Source organism: Kryptolebias marmoratus, linkage group LG12 (genome assembly GCF_001649575.2).
Source record: "Kryptolebias marmoratus isolate JLee-2015 linkage group LG12, ASM164957v2, whole genome shotgun sequence".
NCBI lineage: Eukaryota > Metazoa > Chordata > Actinopteri > Cyprinodontiformes > Rivulidae > Kryptolebias > Kryptolebias marmoratus.
The window spans coordinates 2694634-2707468 of NC_051441.1; the positions used below are offsets into that span (position 1 = coordinate 2694634).

The 12835-nt window shown below is 40.0% G+C and overlaps 1 protein-coding gene across 3 annotated transcripts in view; it reads left to right on the top strand.

The window, feature by feature from the left end:
* mybpc2a (myosin binding protein Ca) overlaps nucleotides 1-5814 on the top strand; it is a 49286-nt gene extending 43472 nt beyond the window's left edge. For all 3 annotated transcript variants that reach the window (XM_037978801.1, XM_017419500.3, XM_017419501.3), the window contains 5 exons: nucleotides 763-902; nucleotides 1606-1765; nucleotides 3898-4034; nucleotides 4759-4945; nucleotides 5506-5814. In XM_037978801.1, coding sequence (XP_037834729.1) covers nucleotides 763-902; nucleotides 1606-1765; nucleotides 3898-4034; nucleotides 4759-4945; nucleotides 5506-5540 — 659 coding nt within the window. In that variant the 3' untranslated portion in view covers nucleotides 5541-5814. The remainder of the gene's footprint in view (nucleotides 1-762; nucleotides 903-1605; nucleotides 1766-3897; nucleotides 4035-4758; nucleotides 4946-5505) is intronic.
* The last annotated feature ends 7021 nt before the right edge of the window (nucleotides 5815-12835 follow it).

The window sequence follows — 12835 nt, forward strand, 5'->3', positions numbered from 1 at the left end:
TCACATAATCCTGGCTCCTGCATCGCCATCGCTGCCTCCGGCTCATTCCTCGCCTCAGAACTCGTCTCTGTGGGTCGGGGTTCCGGCTGGATTATTTGTCAGGGCTCCGCTGAGATTATTTTTGTGCAGACTTGGATTAGGTTTGGGCTTTAAGGACTACTCTGTCACTTACTCTGCTGAGAAGGTTGAGCTAATGAGAGGCTCTGATGATGCCCCCTCCCTGGGTTGATCCGTCTTCATGCTGCTTGAGCAGAAAGAATAAAAAACTGTTAGTAGAGATGATAAATTCTCCTCCATTGTACAGTGTTTCTGTTCTGCTCTGAGTATCATGCAGACCACACAGAAGAATGGATGATAAACAGGCTGCATTCTTCTCCTTTGTAATGCAAAGCATCCTGTTGCTTTGTCAGTTCTGTGCCAACTGTTTTTCCACTGATGTATTCAGCTACTGCCGTCTTCTCTTGATCCTTTGTCTTTTGCTCTGTTAATCTGTCAGTCTCTCTAATCTGTCTAATCTGTCAAATCTCTGCTGGTGCAAAATTTGATCTCTTTCTCTCGATGGGATTTCCCTCCTCCAGATCTGTTTTCCTCCTCAACGAGAGCCTCTTGGCAGCATTTGTATCCAGGAAAGGAAGTGTTTTCTCAGCTAGTTTTGCCTGTACAGAGCATTTTTTTGTTCTCACTTTCCAGTGAAAGTGCAGTTTAATGAGCCTGCAGAAAGTTTTACCCCAAATAAACCGTCGCTTGTCACATTCCCTGCAGAAAGACCCGGCCCGCCCATCAACGTGCGTGTCACAGACGTCTGGGGCTTCAACGCTGCTTTGGAGTGGAAGCCGCCCAAAGATGACGGCAACTGTGAGATTATCGGCTACACCGTGCAGAAACGTGACACGAAGACGAAGGTATGCACGAGGGAGGGGCGTGGCCAGAGGAGGCTATGAAGTCTATGAATTCTTTCCTCTAAGTACTGACAAATAAAAGGCCTCCAAAGGCCTCGATTAACCCTTGAAGATCCTCTTCATATTTAGACCAAGGAGCTGCTTCTTGATTCATGTTGATGCCTGTGTTTGTCTGTTAAAACTCCTAATATCGCTCGCCACAGGTAGGCGAAGGAGAATAATAATGTTTTTGCCTGCGTCTGTGTGTGTTTCTGTCTGTTAGCAAAAATTTGAATGAAATTTGCAGAAAGCAATCATTAGAAGTACATTAAATTTCAGATTCAGCCCAATTCGAGATGGCCACCACAGCCAACAGACTGAATTTGGTTAGAACTGGTAAAATTTGGTGTGATAGTCACTGAGATTTTTCTTCTCCCTCTCACTTTTTACTCATGAATTGTATATAATTTTGTTGATCTTTGTTACATTAATGGATTATTGATCATTTGTAAATTTGGATGAGTGAAATAAAGAAAATGGAGCATATGGACACAGATTGCAGTCTTGCTGTTGAATGCATCTTTATTTTTAGAGTGAAATTAATCAACAGAAAAGGGAATTAGAGGAAGATGCTTGCTGATGTTGGAGATCCTTTAGCTTTGTTCTTCTGAACTTGATCTACGGACGTCTCAGAACTTCTCCTTTGTCTTTTCGTGTCTCACATCAGGAGTGGTTCACGGTGTACGAGCACAACCGCAGGCCCAGCTGCACCGTGTCCGACCTGATTATGGGGAACGAGTATTCCTTTCAAGTGTTCAGCGAAAACATCTGTGGCCTCAGCAACGATCCCGGCATCAGCAAGAACACGGCCGTCATTACAAAAACAGGTGATGAAACCTTTGCAGAACACACTGCCCAACTTCAACTGAGAACAAGGTTCCTCAGCGGTAACTAACCATCTAATGTATTATTAGAACCAGGAGGAATGGTGATGATCTTCATCCCCAAACATTAATCAGGATTAATCTGGTTTAAACTGAGACAACTGTTGGTTCTGAGAGCACAAGGCATGAGAAATGTTGGGACGTCCTTAAAGACTTCAGAAAAAGGAGCCTCAGAACAAGATCTTCTGTGTGTAAACACATATTATAATGATGCTTTCTGAAATAACACCACAGTGAATACATGTTATGGTTAAAACTTAAGATGAAAACACAAAATATAACATGATAATTTAATCTGCAATAATGGAAACATGAACACACTAACGTAAGATCTACCTACAATGATTATTTTGTGTTTTATTTTTAAACAGTGTATTTAAAAACATCTAATTTTGGCTGCAAATGATGAAAACCAGGATGGAAGGGGCGGGGCATTTTCCACAATCCACGCGGTGCCACAGTTTTGGTGTTTTTTCACATCCTGCCAACCCAGTCTGCTGTTTTCCAAGCACCAGTCAGGCTTAAAACACGGTGAAAGATCCTTGATCCCCACGAGCTTTGATCATTTGGAGGGCAAGCAGTGTGGTTGATGTGGTGAGGATGTTAGAGGCAGAAGAAAGAAGAGGAACATGATCACAGCAGGGCACTAATTCGACTTTACAGATTCCTCAGAGCGAACCATGAACGAACTACAATATATTAATATGGAACAAACATATTAAATCAATCATCCTTACCCACGGTTCCGTGCAGGGTCGTGGGGAGCTGGTGCCTGTCTCCAGTGATCACTGTGCAATAAATAAAAATGATTTCATTTGGAAATGTCAACTTTAGTTTTGTTATGTTGCTTTTTCTGCCCATGTTTGGTAACCAATGTAATGATGCATAACCACCATCCAGCATAAGAGATTGAGCCAGAATTATCTCCTTCCCCTCTTGAAAAATAATCTATTTTCTCTTTATCAGTCCTGTATTTGAAAGGTATCAGAATAAATATTTATTCCTTTTCCAGCACAGGTTTTAAACCACTTATTTCAGCCTCAACAAACCTCAGATCTTCTCTTTGTAATATTTATCTGAGGTGATTCTGATGACATCGTTAGTAATCAGCACATCAGCGTATTTATACGCTTGGATACCCCTGTGTGTGTTTGTATGAATTTTAAGATCAAGTTAAATCAAAGTTTTAGTTTTTGTAGTTTTCTTTCTGTTCGTTGAAGAGATTTTTCTGGAGTTTTCATCCAACTGCTTCTCTGCACTTGGTGACATCTATAGAGAAAGGATGACAAGAAAACCTTTTTATTTTTTAAAAACAATTTATAATGTTTGAGCTTTGAAACTTTAATTTTTATGGTATATCGTCTTATTTAAATTGGAGTCATGTTATGCAATAACATATCATAAGAGTTATGATCATTTATTGATCTTCTTGATTCCTTCCTTTGTCAGACTTTATTAAAGTTTGTTTTTGTTGTTTTTAGATGCAAACTTAAAAAGCAGACTTCAAACTTTGAATATTTTACACAGAAATGTTCAAAAAAGGGGGTCCAGGTAGATTTTGTTCATACTCTTTGTGATGTCTTTAAATCATCTCAGGTTCCAGACTCTCATATAAAAACATTACAAATTTAACTGAAACATGAACACATCAAATGTTTTTATTTTATCCACCAGCATCAGAAACTTTTCTATTCACACTGTTTTCCAGCAAATATATATTTGTCTTAACCTTTGAATAAGTGAAACAAAAAAGCACATTTATGAAGTGCTGTGCTTTATGAGATTGGACCTCCTTGCTTCCTTCACTCATTCGTTTCCTCGGATCTCAGCTCCTCCCAGGGAGGATGTGAGGAAGAGAGCTGCAGAAAGAGAAGCACTAAACCTGTTTCCTCATTATAAGCTCCTGTCATTTGTATTTAAGACTAAAAGAAACAAGGAAACCTCCAGGATGCTGCAAGAATGAGTTTTTGAGAAGAGAAATTAAGTTTCTTGCCTGCAAAAGATTTTATTCTTTTCTATTTGCATAGCTTCACGGGCTGCAGAGTAAATTCTAAACCACTTCTTTTTCTGTTTAGGTCTGATGTATAATCCTAAACCCTTCAAAGAGATGGACATGAGCCGTTCCCCCAAATTCACAGCTCCTCTGGTGGACAGAAGTGTGGTTGCAGGCTACACTGCAGCCATCAGCTGTGCTGTTCGGGGAAACCCAAAGGTATTTATCTTGCTCTCTTTTTAGGCTTTTTCTGATTTAAGCTAAGGTTCAACTCTAAATACTTTTGTCTCACTCAAAGTTAGACAGTTTTACTTTTTAGGATACTGCATCTGTGTGCGCAGGACTGTGCTGTGTGTTTACTTTCACAGATTTGATCAGTTTTGGGACAACTAATGCAAAGGTTTTGTTTTTTAGTGTAAATATTTTAAAGCTTATGTTGATGCGTACTCAAAAATCAGTCTGATGAATGAAAACATCAGTTTGGAACATTATTTCCTTTTGGATGTAACTCAGCATCCTCAGTTTGGTGTGAAAGCATGGATGAGAAATGAGGATGAAATGAAAAATAAACTGCATATTTCCGATGAGCCTGGAACCTGTTGAACAGACAGACAGAAATGCCTTTTTTGTGTCTTACAAACAAAGATGCCGACTGCAGCACCAACGCTGCATTGTGCATTCATTTCACCTGCTCACTGATAGCTGTGCTGCGGCAGACTTCATGCTTTGTGCTTTTCTTACAAGACTCAAGTGTCAAACTGTGTTTGTCAAACAATGAGCTGACCCCGATGCTTCTGCAGCAAGAATACTGATTTATGCCTGAAGATCTTTAAACACATTTCTTTTGCATCCCATCAAATCAGCAAACCCAAATGTTGACCTAATTTCCCCCTCTGCCCCCCCCNGCCTCCTCCTCCTCATCCTCCGACACGCTGCACCTCAGCCGAAGATCATTTGGATGAAGAACAACATAGCGCTTGAAGGTGACCCCAAGTTCCTGATGCAGAACAACCAGGGCGTGTTGACTCTGAACATCCGCAAGCCGAGCCTGTTCGACGGGGGCAGGTACTCCTGCAGGGCCGTCAACGAACTCGGGCAAGACGAGGTGGAGTGCAGGCTGGAGGTTCGAGGTGGGCTGCCTCCACACCTCTGCGACATTCTTCTCCTGATTTTTATTTGTCTTTTCAATGAAACTATTTTAGCATGCTGTGTTCATTTAGACACTTATATACCAACACATGCAGCTCATTCTGGCTGCTGTGACTTTTAGTTTTTGTAACTTTTATGCTTTTAAAATATTTATCTTTATTTAAAAATAGAAACACATTAAGATCTCTTCAGTTTCTTCAAAAACTTAATTTTTTTTTACATTTGCTTCAGCAAACTTGCTCTATATTTGTCTTCTTATCCTGTTTTTTTTAGCTACTTTCAGCTTAGACTTTTGATGCTTTTGGTGTTTACTTAATCCTTTTCTATGTTAAGCTTTTAGCCAGCATTTTGCTATTTTAGCTAATGTTTTCTTACTTTTGCATTTTAGCTAGAATTTTGCTTCTTTTAACTACTGTTCTGGAGTTTCAGCTCCTTCAGTTTTTCTCGTTACCATAGATTTGAAAGTAGCTTTTAAAGCCTAACATGCATTTTAACCTAAATGACTCCTTGTGCTGATTTTATTTGTATTTTTTATCCACAGTTCACCAAGAGAAAGAAGAAGAGGCGAAGAAATGAGTGAAACAGCGGAGGATATAGTTGAACAGTAATGGATTATGTAGAACGAGATAGTCATGAATAAATATGATCAGAAAAGATGACTGGTGAGGCTCCACATATGCTTGACGAATCAGTAATGTGCCATAAATTCTTCCAGCGAACTGCCACCTTGTCACATCCTTTCTGGATGTAGTGGGACCCCCCCTGCTGTGACCACACACAGATGGATCCTTCCTATCTGTAAAGTGGACCTGTCACTGAACACACTTATAAAGCAGCCTCTCATCCATTACGACTCCCCGTGTCGTCTGTTTTTTTTTGTGTGTGTGTCCGGGACGTTTTTATGGCTCTGTGTGAATTTATGTTTGTGATGCAGCTGTAGCAGCGAAACCAGCGCAGTGTGACTGACCCGCTGTATACACCTCTGCTTCCTCAATGTGGTGTTACGAGTGTGATGTGTGAGCTGGGAGCCCGTCTGCGATGGTTCAGTGGAGGGATCAATATTCAGCCAGGCACGGAAGACATTGTGGAATACCAGGGATTAAAGGGATAGCCTGATTATTTTTAAACGTGATGTTCTTTCAAATACATATTAGTAGTTAGTAACTTATCAACCATGACATCAGTCATACAGCATGGAGAAGGGAGAAAAGAGGAAAAGCCTTCATCTAGGCTAGGCTAATGGCTAACCCAGGGGTCTGCAACCTTTACAACAAAAAGAGCCAATTCTGCCCAGCAGCCTTCTGCCATCGGGTGGTTAGTAGATGTCTGGAGGCCCGCTGCTGACTGGCAGCTCATTACTGAACTGCTCTCATTTTGTTTTAAAATACTTCCATAATGCAGACATGTTGCTACCTTTCATCAAACAGCTGCACGGCTGACGGAAAACCTTGAACTGTAGGTCAACATCAGAGATCAGGACCAGGGTGGAGCAGCTACTCCGATCCAGATCTATGAAAAATGCCTCGATGACATCTGATGGTTGTAATTGGATCCGGACATCCGTATTACTAACTATTGATAAGTGTTTGACAAAACAACATTTCAAAAATGACTGGAGGTTTTCATACACAGATGTGGTCCTGCTGTGTCCATCATTTACACACACACACAAACACACACACACTCTGACTCTTTGCATTGCATTCCTATATGCTCTAATGCTGCATTCCTCATGGCATGACCTATAGTACCAGGCCTTCACAGATACATGGCTTACACTCATGCAAACACAAACACGCACTCCAAATCAGGGTCTCATTAGCATCACACACTAGAGACTAATTAATGCACCCATCAACACTGCCCTAATTAGCTCTCCCACGTCATTACTGAGCAAACGAATTACCGCTAATTTACACACCCGCAAAACAAACACAGCACCGTCTCTGCTGGGAGAGTCCGCCGCGCCTCGCCTCGCAGACCGAATTAAAGCCTCACCGATGTTCTGCAACCCAGACTGTCGTCCCAGGTGACCCTGATCTCCCTCACACACACACTCCCTACCTCAGCATCTTGACTGATCAGGACTTGGGTAAAAATTAAAAGTTATAGATGAATGTAGTCTGTAGACATGTCTCTGCTGTGTCCCATCAGGTCCTGGTCTCTCATGTGTCTCCAGCAGAGGGGGTCAGAGCACAAACTGACCATCATTCACTGTGAGTGGCAGCTTCATCACTGACTGAAACTCTGCACCTTCTGAAACTTCCAACATGTGCCAGAAACACTTTGCACCTCTGAGCTCCAAACATTTTTCTTCTTCCTATTGCGACACTTTTTTTATCGCAACTGAAGGCGAAGCAGCAAATTTGTTTTTGGTCATGTGTTTGTTGGTCTTTACTGAAAAATATTTTATGAACCACTGGATGGATTTCATTGAAGCTTTGGAATTATTAAATGAACAAACATAAAAAAATTGATTAACTTTTGGAATCAATCAAATTCAACCATGGCAGCCACGGCTAAGCAACCTTAGAAAACACAAAAATACCTATAACTCAGCCACTTTTACACATATACAGCTACAATTTGGTGTGGTAGTAGCTGAGAGTCATTCTCAACAGATACTCCAAGCTCTAACTGATCCCACAAGAGCTGTTTTCAAAACTTTGCCATTAACGACTGGAGGCAGGTTTAAGATCTCATGAACTACTGAACAGATATCTGTGAAAGTAATTATTGAATGTATTATTTAGAGTCAACCTCATTCAAGATGGCTACCACAGCTAATTAGCATTTGCTAGCACAATGTAAAGTTTACAGATTTTGAGCTAAAATTTGGTGTTGTAGTAGCAAGATCTCACGCTAAACGCCATTTACAAGCTTTGACCAAAGTGGCTTTGACTTTGTGCCCCGTCAGCATAATAAGGTGATTTTAGTTTATATCTCTCAGCGGGCGATATGCATTCCTTCAATGAATGTTAGGCCTTTAATTTAAAGACGAGTTAAGGAAAGGCTGAGGCCAGGCAGGCCAAGTAAAGCAGGGAAATCCTCCAGATACCTGAAAGTAGGCCACAATTGGTTGCACGGTAAACCTGCAGTGCAGCACAAAGAATGAAATCTTGAACCCTGTCGAGCAATAAATGACTCTGCGAGCACGTTTGTGTGCGCGAGTGTGTTGATCTAATGTTTTTGTCAGTTAACCCGAGACGCAGTGTGGCATGTTGCTCTGCTGATTGACACATGAAAGCACAGATGAGGATACATCGCACGCTGCTTTGTGCTGAAGTTGAGGGTTTTTTTTTTTTTAGGAGGGGGTAAAAAAAAAAGCAGATCCTTCAGAAAAAAACAGCATGTACCCTGGGTATTCCACCTCAGCTCTCAGAAGTGATGCTCAGTTGCTAAGCAATCATAATAATTGTATCTACCGGCATCAGAAACTTTAAAAACATGAGAAGGTGCAGGTTTACGATTTAAGATTTACAGTTTTAGAAAAACAAGACAGAAAAAAAATAACAGAGCATTTTTATTTTCTGCTGATTCTCTTTGACAGACCTTCAGGCTCCTAAAGTTAGTGATCTCTGCCTGAATATTTTATGAATAAAAAGCCTAGCATTTTTTAAAGGAATGCACATCGCCCGCCACGTTACACGTCAGATTTTAGACTAAGATCGTTTGACGCTGAAGTCGTTTTGGTCAAACCTGGGTAATAATGATTGTGAACTCATGCAATATAACAAGCTGTTAAGCTCAGAATATGTGTAGGAGATGACTCTCAGCTAATTGACTGAGTTATGGGTATTTTTGTGGTTAAGGTCGGTTGGCTGTGGTGGCCATCTTGAATTGGGTAGAATTGTAAAGTTGTTCAGTGGTAGATCGGGTGAAAACTTTCTGAGAATATCATTAAAATCCATCCAGAGGTTCAGGAGATATTCAAGAGATAAGTCAAGGTTTTAAAAACAGATTGGTTTGTGCTTAATGTATATGTTGGTGTTGACTCTCAGCTGCGACCACACCAAGTTTTAATTCATTTCAACTGAGTTCATTTATGTCATAACAAAAGTCATCTCAGAGCGCCGTGCAGCAAAAATAAATCAATTCAAGTCGGATTACAGTCAGCTCAGTTCTTATTTTAATACAATAAACTCACATTCAGTGCCTTATAAAATGCCAGTTATCTTCATGAGATATTTTGCTAACATTACAGAAGAGCACAGGCAAAAACATAATCGCTCTTTCGCCTTCAGTGGCCGGTGATAATTATTAAAAAAACATGGCAGCTCTGGATAAATCACCACACTGTATCTGCTCTCCAGTTTTTCTTTTTCTTCCAATATTAGAACAGGCCTTTCTGAGACAAAGACGAGACAAAAAAAAGTGACAAGTCCCACCAGCAGGCGAAGAGGAGGGGCAGATTGATGAGCGTGGAACAACTGGTGTGTGAGCGTGTGAATGTGTGAGTGGAAAAAAAAAAAGACAAAGAGAACGCAGAGAGACAGAAACAGACCTCCTGAAACAGTAGGATTGAGGGAACTATAATTATGCGAGTAATTATACATGAAATCACAGAGTTGGAGTGAAAAAGAGAAGACTGGAGGGAAAGAGCCTCGCAGTGAATCTCGTCTGGGTAATTACAGTATAGGAATTAAATGAAACAGACACACACATTTCACCTGGTTCCATAAACTAAACCTGCAGTTACTTTATTCCAGACCATTGCATGCACTGCACTGAGCAGTTCACACACACACACACACACACACACACACATGAATATTTCAGTTTTAATCTCTCCTTTTTTGGTTGCGCCGTTCAAAGCCGGTGAGAATTATACCCTGTTTTATCATCCTTATTGTTTAAAGAGCTTAAACCCTCCCCAGGCTCATGACCCATATAATGAGCTCAATGTATCAGAGGTCTTAAAGCAGAGAGCGGCCCTCGCATTTCACAGTGACAGCTTCATGGCTGCACGAGTCCGTCGGCTCTGTCAGGCCGAACGGGGATTTCCTTAGTCACAGGAAAATGTTTCAAGATGCCAGTTAGGTCCAGGTAACCTCCAGTCTGTGAGATCTAACGACATTTTTATTTCTTTTTTACCACAAACTAAGATGACAACCGCATTTTCACAGGAAAATGAATATAAAACATATAAAAATCATTAGAAACAAAAATATAATAAGAAGAAAATGAATAATAACTGGAAAAATGTCATTTTCTGAGAAAACGCAGAGTGCTGAAGATGAACACTAGCCAAAAGCTAAATGTAGCAAAAGGCTATCTAAAAACAATGAAGCAACACATTAGCTAAAGGCTAAAAATAGCAAAAACATTAGCTTAAAGCAGCAAAAGCTTAGCTATAAGCTAAAAGTAGCAAAAGGCTAAATATAAGTAGCTAAAAGCTCAAGCAGCAAAGGCTAGTTAAAGATATAAAGACTCAAATTGCTGGCTAGAAGCTAAAAGTAGCAAAAGGTTAGGTAAAATTAGTAAAAAAAATACATCAAGAAGTTAAGCATAGCAGAACAGTAGGTAAAAGCTAAACAGCCGAAAATTGCTAGCTAATAGTAGCCGATCAGAAGCTAAAAACTAAAAATATCTAAAGAAGACAAAAACAGATTTGCTGAAACAGATTTTAAGGAGAACAATGTGTTTCAAGGAACTGAGATCTCAGAGTATTTCTAATTGTAAAATAGTTGTAAATAAAGTTAAATATATTTTAAAAGTTATAAAAGCTAAAAGTCACAGCAGCCATCTCCTGCATGAGCTGAACGTTTCGATATATAAATGGCTAAAACACGACAAAGTATGCAGAAGTCGTTGGATTGCAGAGAACATGCTGACTCAGCGTTCCCACTTTATAAATAGAATAAAATTAATGTAAAAATATATATAGGAAAATGGGTTTCAAGGTAGCTTCCTATCTGTGGGATCAAACAGCCTTTTTATTCCTTTTTCCCGCAAATTAAGATGACGTCCACATTTTCACTGAATATTTTTAAGAAAGTTCAACATTGCAGAGGAAAAGCTGCTCTTGGACTCGGCTCGTATCCAGCAGTGATGAAGAAAGCAGTGAAGACTCTCATGGAAGGTGGCGTCCGGCTGAAATTTAAACTTTTCACCTGTGCGTCAAACGCAGGTGAGCAGAGAACAAGTCACACACAATACCATCATTTTATTTAAAAACACACATTTTGCTCTGCATTTAATGACATTCTGACACTGCATGTTTTTTTCCAAAACTAAATTCCAGGAAAGCTTGATCCTCAGACACTCCTGGTTTATTTTCTGTTCACTTTTTTATGCTTCTTTACTTTGTTTTCACCCTAAAATGCATGAAACCGTGAAGAGAGATTTAACCAAAAAGCACCAGAAAAAGGGCAAATCGTTGAAGTGATCTGAACTCAGACTTGCTGCCGACTCGTCTCCTTCTTCCAGTTCACCAGTTCAGTCTCAACAGGCTGAACTGGTGAGCCTGGCTGCTGCCACTTTAATGAACATCACTGCTGTTTTATAAATCTCGACACGATTTAAAAATAAAAAGCCAGAGAGGAACATAAAAAACCGAAGGATTAGGTTTTGAAAAATTTGGTGTAGCGGTGACAGTTTCAGGTTTCGGGTTAAAAATACACCCAACAGAAGGTTCACATAAGTAACATGTGTGGGTGTGCACACACACACATGCACTCAGTGTGTGTGTGTGTGGGTGTGTAACGTGTTGGCACACACAAATGACTCACATATTGTGTATGTAAATCCATCTGCAAGGTGTGAACGAAATATCAGCCTAAAAGAATCAGGGAAACATACGGAAAACACCGACAATCTGCAGTGACAAAGACCGAGAGCAGGCGAGACAAACAACAACAATAACAAAAACAATTATTATTAGAATAATAATTGGACTAATAGGTCTGAAGTTTTTCAAATAAGGAAAAAACTAATCATGTCCTAAAGCACATCACTTTTTAAAGAAAAACATTTATTTAATATTTTCTTGAATCCATGTTTACTGTAGTAATAAAGCATAACAACAAAAACCATCAAAACAAACAAACAAATAAAAGTTTGTGCAAGGGAAAGATGGGTGATAATGTTTTTTTTAGCGCCTGTGTGTTTGTTTGTATGTTGGTAAAATATCACCTGAACCAATGGACGGATTTCAAAGAAACTTTCAGAAAGTAATCGCCGGGTGTTCGTCTACAACTAATTAACTTTTGGAGCAAATTTAATTTAAGATGGCCGCCGCAGCTAATCAACTTTAGCAGACACAAAAATGTATTTAGCGGTTTTACAGAAATTAAGGTAAAATTTGGCGCAGTAATAACTGACAGTCGTCTTGTAGGATCTCACATTCTGACATGAAACTGCACAAAATGTCATTTATAAGGTCCGACCAGAACAGGTACGACTCTGCCAGGCCTTTAATTAAGGAAGCAGAAGGGTGGTCGGCCTTCTTATTAGCTGCTTGATATTCACACATCGATGGGGTGCTTGTGTTATTTTGCTCATTTTGTTCTCTCTGCGTGTGTTTGATCATGATGTCCTCACCTCTGCTGACTCCTCATCATTAGCTCCCTGGAATCCTGCAAACATGGAGGTTTGTCTCCTCTGATTGTCACAGAGCAGACCGCAGTCCAACATCACACACACACACACACACTTCCCCGGAGAAGAAGAAACTGGCAGCACTGCCTACTAATCTCCGCACTTTGGGATTTTTTTGCTCCCTTTGCAACAGCAAACCCTCGCTGTTGAATTAGATTTGCTTACTCGTCCTCAACCATCTTCAAAGGACTCCGATAACTGAATATACCTTTTATTAACTTCATGGTGCTGTAATTGTTTTTTTTCCCATTGAGTAAATCCTGAGGTCTTTT